The sequence below is a fragment of the Rhineura floridana genome, chromosome 1, assembly GCF_030035675.1.
Source record: "Rhineura floridana isolate rRhiFlo1 chromosome 1, rRhiFlo1.hap2, whole genome shotgun sequence".
Taxonomy (NCBI): domain Eukaryota; kingdom Metazoa; phylum Chordata; class Lepidosauria; order Squamata; family Rhineuridae; genus Rhineura; species Rhineura floridana.
The window spans coordinates 236,931,340-236,959,101 of NC_084480.1; the positions used below are offsets into that span (position 1 = coordinate 236,931,340).

Sequence of the window (27,762 nt, forward strand, 5' to 3'; positions counted from 1 at the left end):
AACTTAGAGGGTTGTTAAGCAAGTGTTTCTGAGTTCAGGCCTGTAGGTTTTGTAAGATTTTGTTTTAAAATGTGCTTATGGGAAGCAGCAGAATGGCATGGGGGGTATTTTTAATTTAACATTGCAGAATGCAAAAAATCCATGCTGGCTATAGTATACACCTCTTGTGGCTGTATAATTAACACAATTTCAATATAGGCTTGGCAGAATAGGTATACTTGCACTTTCCTTTTGAAAATTTGATCATTTAGTATTTCAATCACCCAACTTGTTTTGTAGGTGTTGAAGATAACTCTAATCCTGTGCCCACTTGCTTAGGAGTAAGCCCACAACTATGTACTTCTAAGCAAGTGTGCACACTTCCATTTCTTATTAATTGAAAAAACACAACTATTTTCAGCTGCACTGGCTAGAACATTTGAAAATTTTATCTGGTCAGTTTTGCACTAAGACCTTAAGATATCACCTCTGTGCTAGATGGAAAGTATCTATATGCTCTGTCCCATTCAAAATACTGCATTTGTAGAGAATAACTAGTAAAAAGATTCCTACTTTTAATTTTGTTGCAATATATATATAGCCTTGGCCAATCTTTAAGAAGTGTGCAACTTGGTCAGCATTATAGAAATAAGAGTTTTTACTTACTAATGATAATTAAATAAGTACTTTATTTGCAAATATAACAAAAAGAAAAAAATGTTTAAAAAAACACAGCTAGTTGCTTTCAGTAGCCAACCCTCCATGAATTTGTCCAATTCTCTGTTAGTTATTTTTAACCTGTCATCTTGCGGCAATGACTTCTCTAAGTTAACTGTACATTATTTGAAGCAGCGCTGCCTGAACCAATTGCCAAACGGTTTCATGGGAGAATGCAAGCATTTTGACAACACACATTAATACTCCAAATAATCCTGGATAACAAAATTTAATTTTTTACCCATAGTAAATAGCAGGATTTACAGAATTCTACTGCAACACATAATTCCTCATAGCCCCCTATGAAGGTAGAAATGTCTGGATTACCAGTTTTCACAGCAGTATTTTACAGGTCTGAATAGGTTTAACAACAGACAGTTAATGGTGCACAATTACTATAACAGTCACAAAGTATGGAGAGATTCATAAGTTTTGTCTAAACACTGCAAACTAAGATGCTATTAAAAGGAAATCCATATACTCTGAATTCTTTATGTTGTAATAAAGACACACAAAAAACTTATCATGTAGCACTTCAACACAAAATACTTGGTGCTGCACAAGAGCACAGTTGCTGTTTTTAGCTTTGATTGCCAGGATGGTCAGTTCCCTCCGCTAATTTTCCAGCAGAAAGCTAACTTGTATACAAAAAAAAAAAAAAGTAGCAAGGTTGTTAAAGAGACTGAGCATCTACAAAATCGATTTACTATTTTTTCAAGGATGGGTTGGATTTTTTGGAAAAAAGGTAGATAAAATGGATGTACTAAATCCAAACTCCTTTGTTCTTTGGTGCCACCTTCCTCTAGTGCCATGGTCCTGACAAATCACCCCTTCCCCCCAATTGCTAATGAAATAATTCTGGGGGGAAATAGCAGTAGGGAAGAGAGACCTCCTCCTTTCCAGGTGACATGGGTCCAACTCAATTACATGCCTGCTATAAAAATAGGAGAAGGAAGGGGGAAATTGCATGTGGATCACAACTTATGCAAGTCTGCTCTGAATTAAGTCTTACTAAATGTAATGGGACTTACTTACATGTAAACATGTATAAGAGTGCAGTCTTAACATAGCTCAATGACACCAAAACACAGAGCTACAAATCAAGAAAGTCCTGTTTAAAGCTTGACTTTTCCATAAATTCACTTGATGGTCTTAGGCAAGCCACTCTCAGTCTCAGCTCCTCTCCCCACAATCTGCAACATAAGGATACTACTAATCTTAGAAGGTTGTTACATGGCTTACAAATGATGCAAGGGAGGCGCCTGGAACACTCTGAAGTCCAAATATAAGTACTATTAAGTCAACAGTGCTTTAAAGTACAGTCTCAAATTTAAATATTTATACAGTCACCACTTGCAATGATAGACACATATCATGGTTTATGACTGACATACTTAGTTTGTTGTTTCAGAATTACTGATGTTCTAGCTGTCGAGATTGCCAGCTTCTTTGTTACCTAAAGTAGCTGTCTCTTAATGACCATAGAACAGCAAAAACTAAGGACTGTATATAATGTAGGGCTATGTCACGATTCCATTAGCACAAGGAGTTCCACTTGCTCAACAGCACTTCCCTTCCCCTGCCCCCAATCTATTCTAGGGGTTCCCCCAACCCCTAGCAGGGCAGATTTGGGGAGGGTTTTGGTTGGAGAGGGGGTAAAGTCCTGTTATGGAAGCAGAAATCCTTGAGCTGACAGGACACACAAACTGAATACCACTCTAAGCAGCAACAAAATATTCTAATCACAGGGGCTGCATTGATGGAAAAAGCTATAACCTGCTATTTTTTGCACTGCCAAATGTACAGAAAAATCAGCAAAGGAGTTGGCAGTCGTTTGAACCAGAAGGTAAGTTATTAGGACCAGCGTTGAAGTATGGTCTGAGTTTAGTGCTGGCACAAGTGTTAGGTTTAGAGTTTGTTTCCCCACAACTGTTGCCAGTACACAAAAAAAGTACACTCAAAAGCTTGAATCAAAACAAAAAAATAAACATACTTAATTGATACCAGTATTTTGCATCACTTTTTGGGACTTTCTGCAAAACTGGTTCAATTACACAATAACGGCTTATTTACTGTATACCTTCATGTCCTTCTTCAAGGTTTCACTTCTGTTGAGAGATGCCACATTTTCCAAGCACTCAAATTACAGTATTTTATAACTGGGAAAATGAGACATTTTACACAGATAACACATTTACTGCTATTACTGTATCGTGTGGAACTGAGCAAACAACTCACAGGCACCCAGATGTTTTTGTGTGTGTATGTGTGATGCAATTTATGTGTGACAATGCTCCCATGATGTGGCCACATTTTGGTGACCCATTTGCACCAAACAAAAATATTATTTTTGTGGAGGCATTGCTTTTCCTGGTATATCGCTTCACCACAGAAGCTCTCATCTAACAAAACTTTCAAATAACAGCAGCAAGGCTAACCTGTAGCAACGTCTTGTCGTTTTGCAAACCTTCAATTTAGAATCTTTATTGTATTTGCAAGTTGTTTTTTTAGGTCACTCACTGGAGTGCTCAAAGCAGCACACAGCATTGCCTTATTAATATTATTTTGCCCTATACACTCTTTTTTCTTGCTTTGAATACACATCTAGCCAAACAGAATAGAAAACCCCTCTTAGCCAATAAGAGATTCTACCCATCAGGCAATGAGTAGGGTTTATATTACCTTGGAGCAAAAGGAAATTCCTAATTCCAAATCTTCATATTGGGACAACTGGCTCAGTTGTAAATCCTAATCCTAAATATATTTACTTAAAAGTATAATTAGTTTTAATGGCCCTTTTTCAGTGTATTTAGAACTAGGGGACCTTAATGAAACACAGACTACTTCATGGGTAATGTTCTAGTATCTGGATTTTGGACATGATGTTGATTTTTGTAGTAGCAGCAGCATTTTATCCCCACAGTTACAGTGGAGGATGGCAGGTTCACATCATTTCTAAAGGGCAGGCTCTTACAAAAAGCTGATCAGGGTTGTAGCTGAAATGGCAGGCATTGACTTAACATGACTGAATGCTCTGCCATACCACTCTTATGTTCTTACCCTGATAAAGTCCCTTTCTCCCATGGTAATGACTTAAGCATAGCAGTGACCAGAGTGTGTATTGCACTGTTCAACTGCAAAAATAGGAGAATACACTGGTTGCCAAGCTACTTTTGTGTTCAATGGTAATACCTAGGCTAAAAAAATCACACCCTTATATTGTGTTGTATTGAATTATCTAGGCAATTAAAAAAAACCTTGCTAAGATTATGTTGTGCTGCTTGACTCAAGCTGAAGACTTTCAAATGTTGGGAAAAGTAACTTTGCATCTTCTGATCAGTTCTAATATTACCTATTTACATTATGACTTACACAAAGATAATACACAGTTCAAGGATATGCACCATCACCAGTATTGCCTGCACTGTATAAATAAGTGTAAATATCTAAAGATCAATTCATGTACTTTTAAATTTAGAGAAGAGTAATACCATTTTTCTTTAGGCACACAATTCAAAATTACTTTTACCTTTGCTGCAGAAAAAATAATTTACCTGAGATCTGCAAAAATATAAAGTTTTGTTTTTAGTTGCATGTGTTACATAAAAACCCCTCTGTTTCAGCATCAAGAAGGGTAAGAAGCCAACCAAATCTGGGATGCCTATGACATTTTTTTTTAAAAAAAGCAAAGCTAAGATCTCATTTAAAAGGGGGGGTTAAGAAGCTTACAAAAATTAAAAATTTCCCTTCACCTTCCTAGAATGCATGTAAAATCTTTTTATAATACCTTTGCTATATAGACTGTATAGGAAACATACTAATTCAACAATTTATCCTATACACAATCCATCCTGAAGGAAGCATAGTAATTCCAAAAGGGCAGGTCCTTTGTTACTTTTAAGAAATATTTAAGTCCAGTCAATTCTCATCATCTCGTCTATAGTGTATAGTCTGTATTTCCTGAGCTATGAATGTGGCCATCTCCTGGGTCCCTGCTGCAATCACTCGGCATGACATTAGGTCTAGAGGTCCACCTAGGGAAGGAAATGAATTTGATCAGAAAAATAAATCAATTAAGATGCAGAAATAATGCAGGACTCTGCCCCTCTGTAACAGAAGAACATAAGAAGAGCCTGCTGGATTAGGCCAATGGCCTATCTAATCCAGTGTCCTGTTTTTACAGTGGCCAACCAGATACTGATAGGAAGCCCACAAGTAAGACCTGAGTGCGAGAGCACTTTTCCCTCCGGCAGTTTCTAGCAACTGGTATTCAGAAGCATGCTGCCTCCAACAATGAAGTGAGAGCATAACTGTCATGGTTAGTAGCCACTGATAGCGTTATCCTCCATGTCTGCAAAAAAGGCAAATGCTATTTTACGCTGCATTAACAGAAGTATAGTTTCCAAACTGTGTGAAGTACAAGTTCCCCTCTATTCGGCACTGGTTAGGCCTCATCTCGAGTACGGTTCTGGACATTGCACTTTAAGGAGGATGCAGACAAACTGGAACAGATTCAGAGGAGGGCAACAAGGATGATCACGGGACTGGAAACAAAGCCCTATGAAGAGAAACTGAAGAAACTGGGCATGTTTATTCTTGAGAAGATGGGTGTGTGTGATATGATAGCACTCTTCAAGTACTTGAAAAGTTGTCACATAGAGCAGTGCCAGGATCTCTTTTTGATCATCCCAGCGTGCAGGACACGGAACAATGGAATCAAGTTACAGAAAGCTAGATTTTGTCTGAACATCAGAAAAAATGTCCTGTTAAGAGCGGTAAGACAATGGAACCAATTCCTTAGGGAGGTGGCATGCTCTCCAACACTGGAGGCATTCAAGAGGCAGCTGGACAGCCAACCTGTCAGGTATGCTTAAGTTGGATTCCTCCATTGAGCAGGGAGTTGGACTCGATGGCCTTATAGGCCCCTTCCAACTCTACTATTCTATGATTTGTCTAATCTTTTAAAAACATCAAACCATTTTTCATATGGTATATTCCATCAGATGCAACTCCTGCATTTTATTGGGATATGTTAAGGAGCAACACTTAACTGGAGTGCACCCATCTTCTCTATATGACAGGGTTAGGCAACTGGTGGCCTGTTTAATTTAATGCAGGTGACAAGGAGGAAAAATAGGGTAGGCAGGCAAGGGCTGACAGAGAAAGAAGTGGGTGCCCCCATGCCACCAACATGCAGCCCCTGACAGGTTACTGCCAAGAGAATGTGGCCCTCAACAAAACAAAGGTTCCCTCTCTCTGCTTTATAGTAAAGGAAGAACATCTAGCAGCAAAACTAAGAGTCAGCATGAGTTGCAAAATTACAGGAATCCTAGTTAACAGCATTATTAAAAATATATATTTGATCTACAGAATATGGGTTGCATCTAACGTTGTGTGAATGCAGGTACACTGGCATAATGTGTCTTTCTCCCCCCCCCCGTGCAGCTCCATGTGCCCTAACAGTTTCGTGACCTTCAGGAAAGGCCTAGGATGGGGGTGGGAAATAAGTGAACATTTGGGGCTTACATGAGCTCATATAAACATTGGACACAATTCAATACATTCTATCACACTGCAGCAGAGGGAGAGATGGGAGGCAGATCTATCCACTGGCTCTGCTGGGGGACTAGTTACTTTTATATGTTCTTCTCCCTGAACTGGTCCCATCCCAGCCAATCATTTTAAGACCTTGTGTAACTGTCCAGGCGGTGACTGGCCTGGAGTGTCTCCACCTTGTGTTGGGCCAGCGAGACAGATTGGGAATTCTGTTGGTGTACCACCCACCTTGCTGCCCAACAGCTTCCCTAGCTGAGCTGACCGAGATAGTCTCGGAGGTGTTGTTGGGATCCCCTAGACTTTTGGTACTGGGGGATTTCAATATCCACGCCGAGGCTGTCTTATCAGGGGCAGCTCAGGACTTCATTGCCGCCATGACAACAATGGGGCTGTCTCAATTTTCTACTGGACCAACGCATGTGTCGGGACATACTCTTGATTTGATCTTCGCCACTGGACATGGAGATGGTGACCTGCAGGTGGGGTGTTTTTCATCTACCCCATTGTCACGGACAGATCACCGCCTGCTGAGATTTAGACTTACGGCGTCCCTTTCCCTCTGCAAAGGTGGGGGACCTATTAAGTTGGTCCACTCCCAGAGACTAATGGATCCTTTGGGTTTTCAGAAGGCTCTGGGAGATTTTCTGGCTGATAAGACTAGTGCTCCTGTCGAGGCCCTGGTCGAACTGTGGAATACGGAAATGACCCGGGCTGTTGACATGATCGCTCCTGCACGCCCCCTTCAATGTAGAGCTCATACAACTCCGTGGTATACCCTGGAGCTGAGAGTGATGAAACAAGAGAGGAGGAGGCTTGAGTGTAGGTGGAGGCGAACTCCTGACGGATGCAATTATGCTTTGGTAAGTGCCTCCACTAAGTTGTACATAGAAGTGGTAAGGGCAGCAAAAAAGTGTTATTTTGCTGCCACTATTAGATCATCTTTATGCCGCCCAGCGGAGCTTTTTAAGGTAGTATGTGGGCTTTTACACTCTGGCCCTCAGGATACTACAGAGTCATCTGAAGCCCGCTGCAACGAGTTTGTGGGGCACTTCCAAAATAAAATCGCATGCATCCGTAGGGACCTCGACTCTAATGTTAGGACAGTTGAATCCATTGAGGTACCTAGATCACGGTCTTGTCCTCAGTTGTTGGATGAGTTTCAGTCGGTGCAGCTTGAGGAAGTTGACAAGATGCTTGGACTGGTGCGTGCAACCACGTCGGTACTCGACCCTTGCCCTTCTTGGCTAGTTAAAGCTAGCCGGGCTGGAACTGCCGGCTGGGCCTAGGAAGTGATCAATGCCTCCTTGAGTGAGGGAGTTGTCCCTCGTCTCAAGGAGGCTGTAGTGAGACCTCTCTTGAAGAGGTCGTCCTTGGACCCAGATAATTTGAACAACTATCAACCGGTAGCGAATGTTCCATTTCTGGGCAAGGTCTTGGAACGGGTGGTTGCAAGCCAGCTCCAGGCGCTCTTGGATGAAACCGATTATCTAGATCCGTTTCAATCCGGTTTTAGGCCCGGTTTTGGCACAGAAACAGCCTTGGTCGCCCTGTACGATGACCTTTGTCGGGAGAGGGACAGGGGGAGTGTAACTCTGTTGATTCTCCTTGATCTCTCAGCTGCTTTTGATACCATCGACCATGGTATCCTTCTGGAGAGACTCGCGGAGTTGGGAGTACTGCTTGGCAGTGGCTCCGCTCCTACTTGGCGGATCGTCTCCAGAAGGTAGTGCTTGGGGAACACTGCTCGATACCCTGGACTCTCCATTGTGGAGTCCCTCAGGGATTGGGTCTGTCCCCCATGCTTTTCAACATCTACATGAAGCCTCTGGGTGCGGTCATCCGGAGTTTTGGAGTGCGTTGCCATCAGTATGCTGATGACACGCAACTCTATTACTCCTTTTCATCTGCTTCAGGTGAGGCTGTTGATGTGCTGAACCGTTGCCTGGCTGCGATAATGGACTGGATGGGAGCTAATAAACTGAAACTCAATCCAGATAAGACTGAGACGCTGTTGGTGAGTGCCTTTTCCGCTCAGATGGAGGATGTTCATCCTGTTCTGGATGGGGTTACACTCCTCCTGAAGGAACAGGTTCGTAGTTTGGGGGTTCTTTTCGACCCTTCCTTGTCACTCGAGGCTCAGGTAGCCTCGGTGGCTCGGAATGCGTTTTACTATCTTCGTTTGGTAGCCCAACTACGCCCCTATCTTGGTGGTGACGACCTCAGCTCAGTTGTTCATGCTCTAGTGACCTCTAGATTGAATTACTGTAATGCACTCTACGTGGGGCTGCCCTTGAAGACGGTTCGGAAGCTGCAGCTAGTGCAAAACGCAGCAGCCAGACTACTGACGAGGACCAAGCGGTCCTCACATATTACACCTGTTCTGGCCCGTTTGCACTGGTTGCCGATTTGTTTCCGGGCCAGATTCAAGGTGCTGGTATTGACCTATAAAGCCTTACACGGTGTGGGCCCACAATATCTGATGGAACGCCTCTCCCGCTATGAACCTACCCGTACACTTCGTTCGACATCTAAGGCCCTCCTCCGAGTACCGTCTCACCGAGAGGCTCGGAGGGTAATGACAAGATCTAGGGCCTTTTCGGTGGTGGCCCCCGAATTGTGGAACAGTCTCCCCGAGGAGGTATGCCTGGCGCCTACGCTGCTATCCTTTCGGCGCCAGGCTAAAACCTTCCTATTCTCCCAGGCATTTTAATATATTTCTATGTATTTTACTGTTTTAATGTTTTAGCTATGCTAATATCATTTAGTGTTATTATGAATTTGTATTTTTATCTGTGATTTTGTTCATTTATTGTATTATTGTATGTAGCCATTGGCTATGGGCGGTTTATAAATGAAATCAAATAAATAAATAAATAAATAAATGTTTCCTAGTTTTCCCTCTTCCCTTCCCATCCCTTTTTCCTTTTGTGTTGTGTCTTTTAGATTGTAAACCTGAGAGCAAGGACTGTCTTTTTTTTTATTGATCTCTAAGCTCCACTGGGATGCTGTTTTGGCTAAGAAGCAGAATAAAAATGGTTTAAATAAATGATATATTTTCTTCTTGTTATATCATTCCTGAACCTTAGTTTTCCCTTGGATTCCAGATGTATTCTCTTCAGCTTGAAGAACCATAAAGGCAAGTAATCCTGATTACTGAAACAAGTTAATAGGTTTGCCACCAACATATATTTTGCTTACCTGAAGTATCCATCACAACACCACCTGCTTCTCTGATAATAACTGTAGCTGCTGCCAAATCCCAACAGTGCAAGCCAAACTGGTAATATGCATCTGCAGCACCAGATGCTAGATGACAGAGTGCTAATGTTGAACTTCCAATTACACGAACCCTACAATAAATCAGGGGTGGGAGCAAAAGAGGCACAAGACTTATGAAAAGAACAAATACTCTTGATAATATCAGAGAGGAAACCCATGAGGATCTGCCTCAAGGTTTGAAAAATAAGTCATCAATTTTTGCACAATAATTTCTTGCACAGAAAAATTGCACAGGCAAATTGGTATATACAGAACAAGTTACAAAATTATCTTGAAAAATAAAAATATTTCCAGAGGTTTGTCTCAACATTCCCCCACCAGCACCTTTACAATGTTATCATAAATATCGAGCCAGCAATGTCTTCCACTTGCGTGTCCTAATTCCCTTGATAATGCAATACAAGGTTGTCACTTCAGAACAAGTGAGAGGGAAGGGTCTGACTTCTAACTCTGGAGACAGCTGTAAGGAGCTCCCCTGCTGATGCAAGTAAATGAGGAAGTCTGGTTATGTGGGAATTCAGTACGTGGATCAAAATGATTGCAAAGGTTTTGATTAGGTTCACTGGATGCAAATGAATAACCTCATTAAATGAAAAAAAAATTCCCTTTACAAAAATTTATGCATTTTTTTTAGGAAAGATCTTACCCATGAGCTTGAGCCTTAAGCAACTGCTCCATGTTACTGAGAAATAGCTTCAAAGTGTCAGGATCTCGCTTTGGACCAATCTCTGTGAAAATCAAGGCCTTTGAAATATCTGTAAGACAAACAGTTGATTTGCATTATTACAGCAGCCTTTCAAAGCAGACCTTTCTCATTTTTTATTGTGAAGCATCTTTTGAGGTTTCACACTAAGACTAATTTTTATTATTATTTTATTTATTAAATTTGTATCCTACCTGTCCTCTCAAAGGAGCCTAGGGCAGCATGTACATACATAACAAATTGTTTTGGAAGTCTTGCTTGTTCCCAAAAACTTTCAGCTTTTCTGGAAGGCAGATTTATGAGAATGTCCTACCGAGAGCATCTGTGCCCTTGCGGTTCAGGAAAAGTGGAGACAACTTCCCATGTATTATTCTGTTGCTCTTTTTATCATGATTTTAGCATATTTAGAGTACTCGTGGAATATTTTTATTACTCCAATTCTAACAAAAATTCCCGGCAGATCCGACTTAGCTTATCTAGAGCACTTGTTGTCTGACCAGAACCCCCGGGTCACAATGAAAGTGGCCAGTTTCCTTGCAGCTGCTGTTGGGCAGTAAAGATTAAATAATATTATCTTAATTGTAATGTTTACTATGTCTAAGCTTAACAAGGAAATCTATTGTGGTTTGGTTTTATTACGTATAGGAGTTACATCACTTTGCCTTTTTTCCATTTCTCACTTGTACATTCTGTATGGACTGGTCTAACCATAATAATCAATCAATTCCATATTTTTAAATTATAGAAAACAAATCTGATTATTACTTTCAGCTGAACATGTATATTTGGAAGCAACTCACCCTCTTAGAATTACAACAGATTCAGAAACAATGTTAACCAGAACTACTCTACATCTTATGACCTTTAAATTCTATCTTTTTATATGAACTAACCATTAATTATTTTGAGAAAGCCTCCATTGCACAGCCTCATGCTGCTATTCCAGTGCTGCATACACTAGAAACGTACAAAGTCCTAGTGCTCCAGGACTTATTCATTGCATTTAAGCTTTTGGGGAAATTTTCTTTAGCATTCATGTACATATTTCACATCCAAACTTTAAAAAGTTTGATATTTTTTACTGGGAAGGCTTCCAGCCTTTAGTCATAAACACTCTATGTCCCCCCTAACTGAAATCCTTTCAAACAGGAAAGAGTTAAGAACTGATCTAGAAAGCCATCAACTCTGCAGTCTGTCAGGGCTAATCCTTGCTAAAGTAAAGGGTCCTTCATATATTGCAGTCCCAGCTTGAAATGGAGGTTGCTTAAAACACCTTCATTGCAGTAGCTGTAACTTTTAAAATACTTTTTTCAAGGTAGCTTGACATAATTGTATGGAGATTCATGCCAGCATCAACCATGACATTTGAACCAGTCCAAAGTGAACTATATTCACTCACCTGTCTATGAAGAGGCATCTATCCATAAGATTATGTAGGATCATCAGTTTTGTTGTAGCCAAATTTACAGTGATTTTTTAACTATTTTTAGCTCGATAATCATTAGAAAACATGGACTACTTAAAAGTAAAACATAAATCAGTTGCACAGAAGACATACTGATGCTGCAATCTTATGTGCACTTACCTGGGAGTAAACACTAAACAGAGTGGGTCTTACTTCTGAGTAAACATGCAGAATATTACTCTAAGTCTAGATAGAAATAGTGACAACTAAGAATACAATATTAAAATTATTATTTTAGAGTGCTTACAAAAGCTAAACCAACCTGTCACTTTTGACACTTGAAGCCTTTTGTCATTACAAAATGCCCCTTGACCTCTTCTACCAGTGTATAATCGTTCTTCAGTGCAGTGATAAATTACACCAAATTCAAGCTTTGGGATTTTGAGAAAGGAAAAAGAGCATGAATGCAAATTGTTTTATAGGTAACAGTATAAAGATTATCACTATTTAAAAATGCATATAGATTGCAGTTTATGGTACAGTACTGATGATAAAGAAGAAATGGCTTTGAGCATTTCAGGATTTCAACTTTACATGGTACATAAAATTTCAATAAGTAACAAGTTAATCCATCACCACAGACATCTTGGGGCTAATTCTTACTTCATTAGGAAGCCACTGGAAATATTTTCTGTACGGTATTGGCCACATCAAGCAAGAGCTCAATATATCACACAATTAACTAGTTTCCAAGCTGGCACCAATTACTATCAAGAATATATAGTGCTGGCACAGAAACCTCACACATGAAGGGGAAATTCACATGGTGAACTGCTCTTGCTTGCTCGGTCTGTGGTGGTGCCCCAAAGCTGGGGAGGGGAGGCTACAGGTAGCCTACAGCACAAAAGAAATAGGTGAAAGGTTTATTATCCCTACTCTGTTTTACCACTTGATATCATTCCCATGCCCCACTTTACAGATGTTTTGAAGACATAAGTTGGGAACCACCATGTGCAATTCTATCTTAAGAAGTTACTGACAACGGGTGTTGCACACACAGAGGTGCTCCACGGTAGCTGGAAAGGCTGTAAGAAGAAAATGTAAGATAGTCATCCCTCCTCAGCATCTCTCTGTCAAATTTTGTTCTATAGAACAGCTTTGTCCTTTCCATCTATCATCTAGCAATGGAGTGGACCTTAGCTGTCACACAGCTTTGGCTTTCCCCTGCAGTGTACTCCCTTTCTGTTCTAATTATTTATTTGTTACATTTATACCCTGCCTTTCTTTCACCATGGAACCCAAGGCGGCATGGCATACATGTGGTTCCCATGCGATTTCCCATCCAGGCACTGAACAGACCCAGAGGTGCTTAGCTTCAGCAAGATGGTGGCCTTATGTGCCTTCAGACCATAGCCTGGGACCCATCCTACTGGGTTCAAGATAGAGAAAAATCGGAACAGTATCAAGGATGCCAATATAGGCTCTAACTCTTGAGACAAGGACCAAAAATTCTGCTGCAACACAAGTAGATAGACAACAATAAAGAACTGGTAAGTTTGCCACTTGGTTCATCAGAGTCTTGCAGTCACTCAGGAGACTAATAGCACCACTGGATCTGGTCATTCTCTTAAGTAACTGCTATGCCACTACTAAATACATTTACTGGAAAGCAAGTCTCATTTATTTCCATGGACCTGACTTTCAAGAAAACAGGCTGAGAATCACCATGCAATACTACTTATGAAAACATTTCTCAGCAGCTGGGGTTAGCTACCATTACATTATGTCAGACTTTTTTTTTCATAAATGGGGGGAGGGGAACTTATGCACAACCATATGAACGTTTCCAGTATCCATCCATTTATGGAAGCTCATAATAAAACTACTCACAGCACTGAAGGGCTGGTTCAGCATTATGCAGGTTTTGTGTTTTCAAACCTAGATTTCCACAAATTAACACTGCAGGCTGGATAACCTAAACGGCTTTCTGTGAGCTTTGATCACAAAGGTACATGTTATTAACCTCAAATTCATAGATATTTGTTCATCTTTCACTTAATCCTGATAGCAGCAGCTCAGGCCTGTATTACCAACTTGCAGAACATTTATCATACCTCTTGATTAACAGCAAATCCAATGCTGACAGCCACAGTCGGAAACCTGTGTAAATAAGATCAGTTGCATCTGTTAATATACTCGGTAAACAATAACTTGCAACATTTTTAGCTACCAGCAATGTGATGGTGTTTAGTTCTCAACTAAGAAATCATACACAGTCTTAATTCTTTTTGAACCTCAAGAAGCTTAACATGGTTAATTTTACCTTTTAAAAACACACCTAGTGGTTCAAGAATTAGTGGCATGCTGATCCTGTGGATCAGTTCAGCAGTGATTTTTCCATTGCAGCGGAAGTGTGGCAGAAATAGCTAATTTTACTTTGATTCTCAAAAAGTGCCTTTCCCTTCCTTTATATCTTAGGATGCTGTGCAAATGATTGGAAGTTGTTCTTGTTCCCATCCCACACACCTAAGCAACAAGGAGGCAACAGGGAGGTGACACATTTTGGCAACAAAAAGGCTAAGAGAAAGAGTACAGCTGATGGTCTGGCATGAGGGGCAGAGTCCAGTTAAAGCACTACATCCTAAAGCCTACTGCCATTAAATAACTTCTCCTATGAAATACATACAAGTGATTTGGAGATGTTACTACCCTTCTAGTATTTTAGATACCAGTTATCCCAAGTTATTTCAGAGTTAGAATGTGCACTGAAAATGGCATCTGTCTTCAGTTACTAATAACCAGTTAAACATTTCATTGTGCCATAGCAATTGTAGGAATAAGTACACTGTGGGGCTTACTACAGAGTAAACATGCATACGATTGGTAAACTCCACTGAAGTGAATGAGATTCAACATCAACAATTAAATGCTTAGGGTGGTATTCAATCCTAGTCCTACTCAGTAGATCCATTGAAGTTAATACACAAGACTAACAGGCTCATTAATTTCAGTGGGTCTCCTCTGAGTAGAACTTAGTTGAATACAAGCCTTAAATCCATTTGGCTTAAAACAGAACTCTGAGCACTCCAGGGTACACACATAACTCCTGTATACACAAACTGCTGCAACCACATCTCGTTTTGCTCTGAGTTCCTGTGTATCCTGAAAACCTCTGGATTGGGGCAGCAGCAGTAAAGCTGTATTTCTGTTATTCTGGTAGAAATATGTTTTAAGAGAAAATGTTCAGACTTTTACCCCTAAAGTATAAAATATCAGACAACATAACTGGGCTCCCTTTGGGAGGTAGGGGCGGGATATAAATTTAATTAACTTACAACAAAAACATCAACTAGTAACTCTGTTTAGAATAGTAACATTATACACAGGCTTCAAAATGTTTTCATTTCTGTAAAAGTGAATACTAAAATCTTGAAATTGATACCCGTTCTGAACATCGAAAAATCACAAGAGAATTCCTTTAGGCATACCAAGGGATTGCACTTAGCCAATAGGGCTTCTGACTGTTTACGCTACAACTGTCTCTTCCCCTTTAGAAATCTTCACAGTTTCAAAACCAGACTGTTAATGGATACACTGCACATGGATACACTGTACTAGTCCCATACTCCTCTGGATTACAGACAAATTCTCTAAAGACACTTTCAGATTAAGGTTTTCATAGGTAACTTGTGTGCTTAACCAAGGTGCCAGCCACTACAGTCCACGTCAGGGCTGTGCCAGTCCTCACACTGATTGTTTCTGGTACAGCAATGGTAGCTCCAAATGCCTGTGCTAATTAGCTCCATTAATTTCAATGGGTCTACTCTGAGTAGGACTTAGTTGACAACAACCCTTGAATTCCACTGACACTACAGGCACTTCTCCCGTCACTTCTGGTTTGGTGCTACTTAGTACAGTCCCTGCAACAGACTTCTGTAGGAAAGTAATTACTGGTGGCAATTTACATTTGGATGACACTGAAGACTGTTGAAATGAAAAAAACTGGGTTGACGTCATATGCAGATTGACATAAGCTGGCAGAAGGCATTTTCCAAAATGGTCACTGGCCATCCTTTTGCAGCACCTGTGTCAGATACCATGAACCATGTTATCTACAGCCATAAAAATTATGTCAAATTATTTTTTTGGGGGGGGGGTTCAATAACAAATAGCAACAGCTATGCCAATAATAGCCAAATATGTAGAAGAAAATACAGACGGTGTGCACCCCAAAATAAGCTTTACGTCACCACAAATTGTATAGCTATACTGTAAGTCATACACTCACATCTTCAGGAGAATGTCCTCTATGAGGTGGTAGTCAATTGTGCCTGGTTCAATGTTTTGTTTGGGCACAGGACACTGCAAAGGGCATGAGCCCATGTAATGAAGAAGGAACCAAGCGTTGGTATCCACCACACCAAGAACACTTGGGAAACCTCAAGCCATACACTCACACCTCTACAAGTAAATTTGTGCATGTTTTGGCAGTTATTGCGTGGACCCATGCACCCATCACAGTCTTCCTCCCAAAGCACTGGGGAAGACCAGACTCAAGAAGGTACCATATATACAAGCAAATCTCAAATAGGAAGATCACAGAAAGAGCAAGAATGACACAGAACACACAGAATACAGAAAAGATAGGTGAGTTTTTTTTCACAGCACTGCTTGTGTATTTACCTATGTACAAAATTACAGGTGCCATCAACAGGATCAATAATCCAGGTAGGGCTGTCATTGAGTATGCACTTTGAACCAGCAGCAGTAGCTTCTTCCGCAATAAACCTATAATTAATATGCAGTAACACCACAGATGAAAAAATTAATATCAAATTATTTGTTATTGGTGGCAAAAAATGTGTGTGTTAAGAAAAAAAGGTTCTCTCTCTGAAGGCACTGGCCTTCCTGAATGTAGCTATTCACTGCTACATTTGGCTTTAAACAGGCATTACATAAAGTGCTAAAAGTTATAATAAAGGAATCTTTTAGAGTCTTTATATATTAACTAAGAGCACATATTGAAGGTGCTCCAGTGACTTTCAAGGTCTTTCACACAAGGGAAACTTATGTATTTCAATTCTTGAAAAGTAGTGTGTGCATCCAGTATAGCAGCAGCTTGTACATCACACCATGTGACAGTTCTTCCTTTGGATGACAGCCAGAAGCACATATAGAGGATTTACAAGTGACATGTGCTTCTTCTTTAGCTAACACACAAAGTAACAAGTCCCTCAAGCTTGATCAGAAGTTCAGATCAGAAGCCCAGCTTTCTAGCTCAGAACCACCACTCTGTAATTAGTAGTTTTCTTACTATTTTCATTTATTTTATTTTAATTTGATTTATATCCCGCCCTTCCTCCCACCATTTGCTTTATATATGAACAGGGCAGGCACATGAAAACACCTAGTCATCATTATGATGTTTTATTGGGCTCTAAAACATCATGATGTTTTATTGAACTCTAAATTGCAATGTGGAATCCCTGGTGACACTATTGCCATATCTGGACCATGGTTTAGCATGAAGAGGATGAGTGACAGCAAGCTTTGGGCTTTCCTTGGATATGAGGAGGGGATCAGAAGCCTAAATTGCAACTAATGCTGACTAATATTTGTTGGAACAAGTTAGCTTCATAATGCATGGTTTGAAATAGACATCTGAAACTGACAAACTGGTTAATCTATACTTAAACAGTTAACTCCTCCTCATTGGGGTGGGGTGTGCATGTGCATATGAAGGGTCTGTGAGCCCAAGGCTCACTGCAGCTTGTTCTCATCATGCTAAAGTATGGTTTAGCATGATATCTGAACCAGGCCTATGAGAACTTTGGGCCATTACATATTTTTAACTAGGGCTGTGCTACAGTCTTCATATAGTTTATTTCCCGGTGTTTTCAACTGGACAATTTGAGAACGGTCAGTCATACTCCTCTACAGCTTTCCAATAATAGGATTGTTTTTACACAGAACACTGCATGCATTTCTGAACATGTCTTGTACTATTTGTACACATGCAGCATTTGAACTTTTGCTACATTATGTGTATATCCTAGCCAACACAGACATGAGATGTGGGAAGCATCACATCCACTGAGGAGACAGCAATCAGTTCTAGCTTACACAAAGGACGTTTGCAAGATTATCCAGAATTGGAAGAGTTACTATTTTCACACCTCATCTATTGTTTCCCAATTAAATCTGAATGACAACTGTCCAAGTACTTTAGCTTGGTGTTATACTAGTGAAAACAGTTCCAGCCTCCATAAAGGGAAGGATACTGTTTTTGTTATTGCTTTTTTTATGTGAACAAATGTACACTAAGAGTAGGCTAAAACTACTATATTCATTTCATTATGGGAAATCTTATCTGCATTTGAGAAGGCTTCGGAGGCAGGAGAATTAAAACAAACATATACTCTTAACAATCAAGCAACCCTTTGCAAATCTCTATAATGTATCAGTCTAAAAGGTTCTGTGCAATTTGAACAATGATTTCATTCTGTGCGCTCTTTGAAAGTGAAAAGCTTTTAATGTGAGCTCAGGCAGTATCCAAAGCATCCTTTTTAATAATGGTTTAAACGAACAGTATCCTTATCACAGTTTCCTACAAATGTTCTTAAAATGGGACTCTCTCCCCACCTGCAATATTGGCCATTTTCAATCACTGCACTCTTGTGTTGCCATCATGCAAGGCTTGGGTTTATGATGGCACATTTGCTGGCCTAATGATGATTCAACCTGAAAATGCTGTGCATGTTGTCTCCCTGCCCATGGCCAACCAGTCATATTCAACAACTGTCACTTGCAGTTTAACTAGATCCAGTGTGATACAGTTGTTAGAGCAGGGATGGTTAAATTCACCACTTAACTGCATAACTCACTGAATTACCTTGAGCAGTCACTGTATCTCATTGTTGTACCACTCTAACAGTTCAGAAAAATGTTCCTGATGTTCAGATGAAATCTGGCTTTTCACAGATTGACGTTTTCAATTTCAGTTTATGACACAACATGCCTAGGATAATACCATGGCTGGACATACCTGTGAGAAGGAAATTTTTCTTTCAGAGAAGAAACAATTAAGTTTTCCACAAAGTGATCTGTTTCCGTCACAAGATCGACTGCAGATGTTTTGGTATACACTTGTTTTTCCTCGGTGAGAGCTTTCCTAATAATCTAGAAAAAGCACATCGGATATTACTTTACTATTAACTCAAATAAATGACAAACAATAAGCAAGAGTATAAAGGACAAAACATAGTTCTCAGTTATACCCATACACAACTGCTTAAGCAGCACTGTTGCTGATGTAACATGACACCAATACTTCAGGCAGATCAGTCTGTGTTGATGGACAGGACCAAAATGCCAAAATCTCAGGGCAGATTTTCAATTTTCTGTTTTATTTGTTGCAGGTTTGTCTCAAAATTATTATAAAGCAATTTATTTATTTATTTTTACAGTGATTTCCAGAGGAAAATCATCAAGTGAGCATGTGACATGTTTCATTACTAAAGCCACTCCTCTACAGAGGTAGAAGGGGAGAAAGTGTCTATATGAGTTCCGAACACACATATATGAAATTGTTTCCACAGAGCAAAGGGAGTATCTGCTCCCCTTACGATTACCATAGCAATTGAGCATTAGACTGTAGCTTGATAACCATAAAAATCTTATGAAGCAGGGCCAGCATGAGCCTACCCTGGGCCCGCAGCACTGCATGTCCCAACGCCCCTTCCCAATGCAGGCAGAATGGGGTTTAAATAGGTCTGCCTGCCCCACAGGCAATGCATGTGCAGAGGCTCTGATGTGGGTTTGAGGGTGAAGGAGCTTGGCAGCTGGGCTCGCTGCGACCAGAGAGCAGGAGGTTGTTGGCATTGTAGATGGCACACCACACCACAAGGCTGCTGTCAGGAGGTGGTACGAGATCTTGACTGCCTTGACCATCATGTATGTGTGCTTGACCATCCCTGGCCTGTATACCACTTTCATCTACAGATACACAAACGGGGGCAAAGAGAAGAGGACTCCTACATTAGTGTACACAGCCCGTGTGCTTTACAGCACCCAAGATGGCGGTGAGAGCATCAACCCCTGAGGGATGCCCCCCCACCATCTTGGGTGATGACAGGCATGCACATCCAGCACATGCACCCTGATGTGCTAACGAGACAGGTAGGTGGGTCGGGCAGGCAGGCTTATTTAAGCTCACGCTGCCTGTATTGGGGTGGTGGTGTCTGGGAGTTCCTTCTCTGTGACCTGACACTGCCACGGATCACAGAGCAGGAGCTCCACCCTTCTGCCCTAAGGAGGAGCCTCTTTGGGCCACAAGGGCCCTTGGTCAGGGCCCAACCTGGCCGCCCACTGGTGCCGGGTCTGTTACAAAGGAAGAGGAAACTTCTTCAAGGAGATATCACTTTTACACAAATGAAATAAAAACAATTGCTTTTGTGTTAGGCCATTTTCCCACAGCATTTTCAGAATCCAACCATGTATTTGTGACAACAAATATGAGTGGCTGTGCAGTGGAATGTTACATTTAAATGTTACAGTGCAGTGGAATGTTACATTTAACTTTCATACAAAATACATGGAAATAACTGCTACATGATTTAAAACAATTTCTAAAGACACACACTTTGACTTGCCACTGAAAATGAATGTTACACAATGAAAATACAAAGTTATGTCTGTCAGACAAAGGAAATTAAGGTCAAGCTTCCTCCTCTACCCACCTCATTCCTTTTTACCACCACTCAAACAGTTGTGTTCTAATTATTTTAGGCAAAAAGTCAATACAGGCTACAATTTGCAATAACGATGTACTTTCTGAAAACACATAAACAGTAATATTTTTCTAAGTGAACTCAGAGGAAAATGAACGTGTTTGTGTGAAGCAGAAACATATTAACAAGTGTAAATGCTCATAAACTAAATGCTGGCCCAATAGAACTCTACCAACTCCCTTATTTTTCCTTCTAAAAACCAATTTGCAGCCCAGTGCACATTTATTTGGAAGCACTGCATTCCCACCAACTTCAATGAGGCTTGCTCCCACATAACCAGGCACAGGACTGCACCCTCTGTTACTAGCAAGCCCCACTGAACTTAGTGGGACACACAAGCAAACGTGCATAGTAGGATTAGGCTCTACGTCACACAAGAGCAACCTGGAAATCCACATGCTAAATCCAGGTAATGGATTGCCCAACCCACCACACATTTCTTCCCAACCTGTGGACTAAAAAGGCGGCATTTAGGGGCCAGTCAAACTCCTCATTGCTGCCAGACACAGGATATGCAGGTCACTTTTCTCTCCCTCCCTCTCTACCATTTCTGGGGGGGGGGGGAAGGCAGCTCTTTATCTGAGGTTTTCAACCTCAGGCAGCTACTAAGTATGCTAACAGCAGCAAGTACAGGGGTGTGTGGAGAGACAGCCTCTCAGTCCTGTGTTCTGCCCTGGAGGGTCCCTATCAAGCAACCAAACGGCAGACCAGTACCCTGCTTTCCATTTCCCCTTCTACACATCATACCAGTCCATCAGTTCTTTGGCTTCAAAAAAGTCAAGTTGAATCATGTTTACTAAAAGATACAACACCTAATCTTATTAGTTTCATGTGTGTATAGATAGAAAGTATAGAATACACTTCCCTTTGATGCACTGAGCCCCTTAGCACTTAGCCAACAGAAACTAAACACAGTTTGTGTAAACTAAGAACAACTTAAAATAGGAAACCCACCACTGTTCTTTTATTAATGCACGTCAGCAACAGGAGAATTGGCCCAAGGTGGTTTCTTGGTCTTACTAAGAAGAACACAAACTTATCAAGCACGTAACCATCATTAGATACTCTTTCCATGTCAGTGCAACCACAGAATTTCTTATTAAAATGTTAATCCTGCAATGCAAGGTTATAATAAGGCAGAGAGTAATAAAAAAGAGAGCACTGCTAAGAACATGCAGAGTACATTACCCAATTCACTGAAAATTTTTACCAGCCCTATCCTTGACCATTACAAGTTCTTATGCATCATCATTTTGGGACGAGTACTTTATATATATGTTCTATGGAGCACTCTCTAATTTACTATTACTTCTGCTTTAATGTGACACCTCACACTGCAGGACTGAACCCTGATATTCAAAAGAAATTACAGGATCAGCCTGACCTGGAAAGGGAAACTGATTATTATTATGCATGGGATCATTCTTGTTGTAACTGAATGTTTAGGTTTGTTTTACAGATTGAGTACAATAAAGTCATGTCTTCCGATGTCTTTGTGGTGTGTTTCTATGATTTTTCAGTCCTCTGCAGCAATGTGTGGCTGTACAACTCTACCATCCGGCAAGTGTCCTTATTCTCACCTTTCCTGGGGAGGGAGCTGGTTTTATATTTTGCTCATCAGTTTTGAGGTGCACCTTTATTTGTAAGTTACATCTATACTGTATTCATTTTTTGCTGTATAATTGGCTGCACAATTGTTATTGAGAGCCAGTGTGGCATAGTGGTTGGAGTGTTGGACTACGATCTGGGAGACCAGGGTTCGAATCCCCACACAGCCATGAAGCTCACTGGGTGACCTTGGGCCAGTCACTGCCTCTCAGCCTCAGAGAAAGGCAATGGCAAACCCCCTCTGAATACCGCTTACCATGAAAACCCTATTCATAGGGTCGCCATAAGGCGGAATCGACTTGAAGACAGTCCATTTCCAATTGTTATTGAAAGCTCAGTACAAATATTTATACAAAATAAAAAGATAAAATTTGCTGTCAAGCCTTCAAATGATACTCTGTTTTTGCACATGGATACAATTCTACTGGGTCATTTCACCAGGATTTCTTAAAATGGTACAGTTTCCTTGACCTGCATGTCAAAACATTTCCCTCAACTACTAATGAATGGAATGCTACTAAAAACAGATGTCTTGTTTAATTCATTTCCCCCGCAATCTGTGTATTGTGGCTCCTTAAACAGTATCTGAAGGTGGCAACAGAAAAAAAGGCATTCATAGTGAAGTCAGGACTACAGAATCTGACCCAAAGTCCTGTTGAATATTAACAAAATATATCCTTGACATTCAACACACAGACGCTGCATTGAGTCTACCACAGGAAGCAATGCAGATCACTCGTTTAAGCTACAAACACCAAATCACAAATTAATGATTAAGAAAACCCTAAGTGTTTTAATGAAAGCCAGTGTGGTGTAGTGGTTAAGGTGCTGGACTATGACCTGGGAGACCAGGGTTCAAATCCCCACACAGCCATGAAGCTCACTAGGTGACCTTGGGCCGTCAGTGCCTCTCAGCCCCATGAAAACCCTATTCATAGGGTCGCCAGAAGTCGGAATTTACATTTAAGTGTTTTAACAACCCTTTCCTTTATTTTTAAAAAACATTCTAGCGTGGGCTAACTGGTAGGCCAGGGACTCAAGAAGGGATATTTTTGTGGTGTCCAGAAATGTAAGGCAGCTTTTCCTTGTTCCTTCCTTTGACCTGACCCAGTTGGACTCCTTTACCTCCTCGGCTCTTAATCCAAACCTTGCCCATCTCAGACTTCTTTTCTGCAAAGTACTTCTGGCCACCAGGTCTCTCTCTCTTTTCCCAGCTTCTTCCTGGTGTTTTTACTAAGGAACATACGGAGTGGAATCTTATACAGACTCACTCGGGAGCGAGAGCGATCTACAGAAGTGAATGGTGACTCGCATCCGAACAAACACGCACAGACTCCAGCTGCCAGGATCGACAACGCTACATGCAACAGGCTTGTCGGAATCAGAAGCTCTGGCCCTTTGCTGCCAGCAGATAACATCAAGTGCCAGAAATATGTAGCGATTGAACAAATGCCACACAAATCTTAAAAGGAGGCAGAAAAGGATGAAAATCCATGTTGGGAGTCCCTTCGGGTTTACCCATGCTCAGGGGCGGGGAAAGTAAGGAAACGTCCCCCTCCCTCGCTTTGCTGTCCCAGAGTCCACCATGTGGCGCCTGGCTGGGAAGACTCCAGCGCGCCAAGGCACGTGGCTTCTGCTCACCTGTCCCGCCCGGAGCGCCAGCTGCACCGCCACCTCCATGCATTCCTTCCAGGGGTCGCCCGGGCTAGCCGCCGCCTCCGCCGCCTCGCCCCCCTTCTGCTTACCGCCGGGCTTCATGGCCGCCGCCGCCCCCCTCCCCTGCCCTCCCCTGCCCTCCCCTGCCCTCCCCTCCCCTCCCCTGGTCTTTTCGCCTCCTCTTTCTCGGGGTCGTTGCGAGGACACCTCTCGGTCCCCGTTGTCCAGAAGAGACGCTGCGGGGAGAATGAGAAAGGGGCTCGGGCACAGCGGCCAGCCTTTGCTCGTTCAACTTGTCGCCGCCGAGTCTCCGCTTTGGTCGGGCTTCTCCGCCGGCTGCTGGAGGGGACGGTGGTTTACTTCAGCTACGCGACGCGCCCGTCGCTGCCTCCCCGCTGCCTCTTCTTATCCGGCCGGCTCCCCTGCCCTCTTCCTTAGCTCCCTAAGGCGAGAGAGGCACGGACTGACGCACAGGCGCCGCCTCCTTCGACGAGAGTGACAGCGCTTTCCACCCATCCAGGCGAGCGGCCGCCTCTCAACGGAAAACCTTCTCGCTGGCTGCTAATTTTAGGATGTTGTTCAGGCTGGTTGTAGCAGCAGCAAAGGCTGGGCCCTTAAGCAGATAACGAATCATGGGCTGGGGAGGGAGTGTTTGTATACGAAATAGGATGTAGCTCACAGGAAGTCCCTTGCTTCGTTCATTCACTCTCCCGTCCTCCTTTAAGATGTGGTCTCCCTCCCTCCTTCTCACCCCGCCCTCTTTGAAGTTGCTTCAGTCTTCGCGCATGTAATTGCAGAGCAGTTTCCAAAGACAAAGCATCATTATTATAGGCATATTTGTTGTTGTTGTTATGTGCCTCCAAGTCGACTACGACTTATGGCGACCCTATGAATCAGCGACCTCCAAGAGCATCTGTCATGAACCGCCCTGTTCAGATCTTGTAAGTTATAGGCATATAGGCGCGCGAAAAGATAGCTTTGCAACAGCTAGTTAAATGTTCCTAGTGCTACTCATGAGGAAATGACTTGGTGGGCAAGGACGTTTAAGGAACTGATTGCCTGAAATTATAGGATTTTCTGCCCGGTCCTTTAAATTGGCTCCCAGCAAACCTGCTCAAGGCCAACTAATAGCTGAAGACCGGGGTGGGGAACGCTAGATCCATCACTCCTGATCGCTGTCCATACTGGCTGGGGCAGATGGGAATTGTAGTATAGCAAATATTTGGAGCCTATCGCTGGCCGAAGAGATGAGCTCAGCTCTCCCAAATCCAATCCAGGGGGATAGCAATGTTTCTTTCAGCAAAAACGAAACGAAACAAAAAAATCTAGAGACTTTTGGCACATCGAGTGTTATACTGAGTTGCAGATAATAACAATGAGCCCCCAAAAAACAGTTATGTTGATAACACAGACATCCTGGTATTGGTAAACCAATTAAGAGTGATAAAAATGCATTGTGTTGATTCACTCCACAAGTAATAGCACTGAGCCTTGAGATGAATTGTAAATTAAGTTCCTTTGCTCAAGAATGGTCAACAAGCCAGATGATCCAGCATTGGAATTATACAGGGAAAGGCACAGGGGCTTGTAATGAAACGTTCCCTTTATCTCCCCAGTTTTAGTTCAAAAACCCCGTGAGCCTTTTAAAAACCAATCAAGAGGGCCAGGCCTCTTCTGGTCCCCCTATAATGTTAGCACTGGTCAAATCATTCTTTCAGACTGTTTGTGATGACAGATATTTACCCAGATTTCTGTTAAGATTTGGGTTCTACAGACTCCTTGCTAAGTGGAAAAATGTTTTTAAAAAGTCCCAGAGGGCGAAGATTAGTAGTGCTGAACCATCTTGACTTCCTTGGGTATTGGAAGCTGTCTGAAGAGCCTGCTGTTAGTGGAAATTTAACCCAAAGCCTTTTTACTATTCCTCATGCCATTGGCCATTTGACAAAGCTGTTAAGGACACTAGAGGGATTAAGACTTTGGTTCATTTCTCTGACGTGTGTAAACAAAGCAAATTACAAGAGGAAACACACATACTCTTTACAGAGATTTGATGCATCCATTCTTCCCTGTGTGAGCACTTAAAGCCCATATAGGTTTTAAAAATAATAATAGGGAACACAGAATTTTCATTTCAAATAATAATAGGGAACACAGAATTCTCAGCATAAGATTTTTTTTAAAAAAGAGACAAGTATATAAAAAGATCAAGACCAGGTCATATCACCTTTGGAGCAGCTCCCTGACTCTTCCAGTTTGGTCTGTTGTAAGGATAACTTGCATGCACTGTTATCCAATGTGGTAATGCGAATGCAACTAGGCCAGATGATGCTGAACCATAAGAGTAATACCTTCAAAGTATTGCCACAGTGCTGAGCTCTACAGATACTGATTTTATGATATTTCAGTTTTTAAGAGCTGAGGAGATGGTTGACCTCAGAACATTCTAGGTTCAATACTTTCTGAAGATTGTATATTTTGGCAGTTTTAAAAATAATGTACATAATTATAAGAAAAGCCAAGTTCTTGTACCTGTTATGATGTATTTGGCTGCAGAAACAGGATATGTTATATGAACAGATCTGAACCCTACAATAAGAACCTATGATGCGGTCAGTTTCTAGTCTAAAATTACATTTACATCTAAATACTAGACGAGGATCTCTGTGAGAATGTTACAGTTTCCTAGTGTGTCTAGAGAGCAATTCACCTCATCTTTCCGCTGGGCTGGGGGGAGTTGGATGCAGTAAGTCCCCAGCTGTGCTGGCAGGCTTCTGGCACTGCCAGGCTCCACCAGCAGAAGCCCCCTGCTGGGGCTCAGCCCAGCGGATGGAAAGCCGGTGGAAACCCTGAAAACAAGGTGTTCCAGGGGTGTTGTGGGGGAGGAGCCATGAGGGGACTTACACAACTTCCAAGTCCCCCTCAGAGCTCTCCCCAGGTCCCAATCCCCATGATAATTCTGCCGGTAATAGGCTGACACAGTAAAAAAAAATACGGTGGTGGCCTACAGGGACCATTTTCTCCCCAGTAGGCCTGTTCATGGGAGCTGGCTCTTCCTGTCTGGCTCCCGTGCTCAGCTCCTAATGGAGCTGGCACTCAGGAGCGGCAAGTGGATGCTGCGGAGCTTTCCACCGGCCCCCTCTGCATGGACTTCCCAGCATTTGGATTGCTCTGTAAATCTGCAACCTTATATATTCAAGCTCTGAAAACTTTTGGGGAGTTTACATTTTTAGGATATAAACATAGAAAATAATACACTCATTTGTATTTACCATGTGACTATGCAGTTTTACTTTTCAACTATATAATCTCATATTTATCTGTGGGCACTAAATAAGTGCTTAAATTTTAAAAAAAATCTTGCATCACACTTAAAACCTGCTCACAATTTAACTTTAAAATATGTCTATAGGAAATGAGTTGCAGAGTTGAGTGGTAGTAAAGCCACCAAAATAAAATGTCTTCACACCTAGTACATTAATTGACTAAGTGGGGAGAGAGAATTATTATTGTTATGTATTTATTTATCAATCACCTTCCACACATGCGTCTCAAGGTGATGTTCAAGATACAATAAAAACAGCTAAGAAATAGTTAAAAACAAGACAGAAAACAACCATAGATATATTTAAAAAGCAATACAAAGTAGACACCCATGGTAGAGAGCCACCCATTCATCCAGCTGGGAAGGGCCATTGGAACAAAAATGTCTTCAATTGTTTCTGGAAAGTGCAGATATTAGGGGCCAGTCATATCTTGACAGGAATACTATTCCACAGAACTGAAAGCCCATACTGAAAGCCCTGCTCCAAGTTACAATGGAGCAGGCTTCTGATATCTTTGGAACCTGCAGAAGCAGCTCTCCCACATACTGTAGTGACCTACTGGGTATATAAGGGGTAAGACAGTTGCTCAAGTAACCTGGTCCTGATCTCTATAGAGCTTTATATGTTAGCACCAACAGCTTGAACTTGGCCTGGTAGCAGATTGGCAGCCAGTGCAAATCCCACAAAGACGTTATATGCCGGTGATAGTTTGCCCCCACAAGCAACTTAGCTGACACATTATTTCAG

General features: G+C 41.7%; 1 protein-coding gene across 2 annotated transcripts; it reads right to left on the bottom strand.

Annotated features, from left to right (window-relative positions):
* Positions 1–648: 648 nt before the first annotated feature.
* On the bottom strand, positions 649–23,812 carry IMPA2 (inositol monophosphatase 2). Of its 2 annotated transcripts, none has more exons than XM_061595133.1 (8): positions 23,678–23,812; positions 18,685–18,818; positions 16,323–16,427; positions 13,754–13,799; positions 11,962–12,070; positions 10,178–10,286; positions 9,451–9,602; positions 649–4,730 (listed from the first exon to the last, which is right to left on the bottom strand). In XM_061595133.1, exons 1-8 carry the CDS (start codon positions 23,792–23,794, stop codon positions 4,615–4,617), a joined length of 888 nt encoding a protein of 295 aa, XP_061451117.1. In that variant the 5' UTR covers positions 23,795–23,812; the 3' UTR covers positions 649–4,614. The 2 variants fall into 2 exon arrangements, with proteins under 2 accessions (XP_061451117.1, XP_061451110.1); XM_061595126.1 differs by lacking the exon at positions 23,678–23,812 and adding an exon at positions 21,383–21,517.
* Between the last annotated feature and the right edge of the window lie 3,950 nt (positions 23,813–27,762).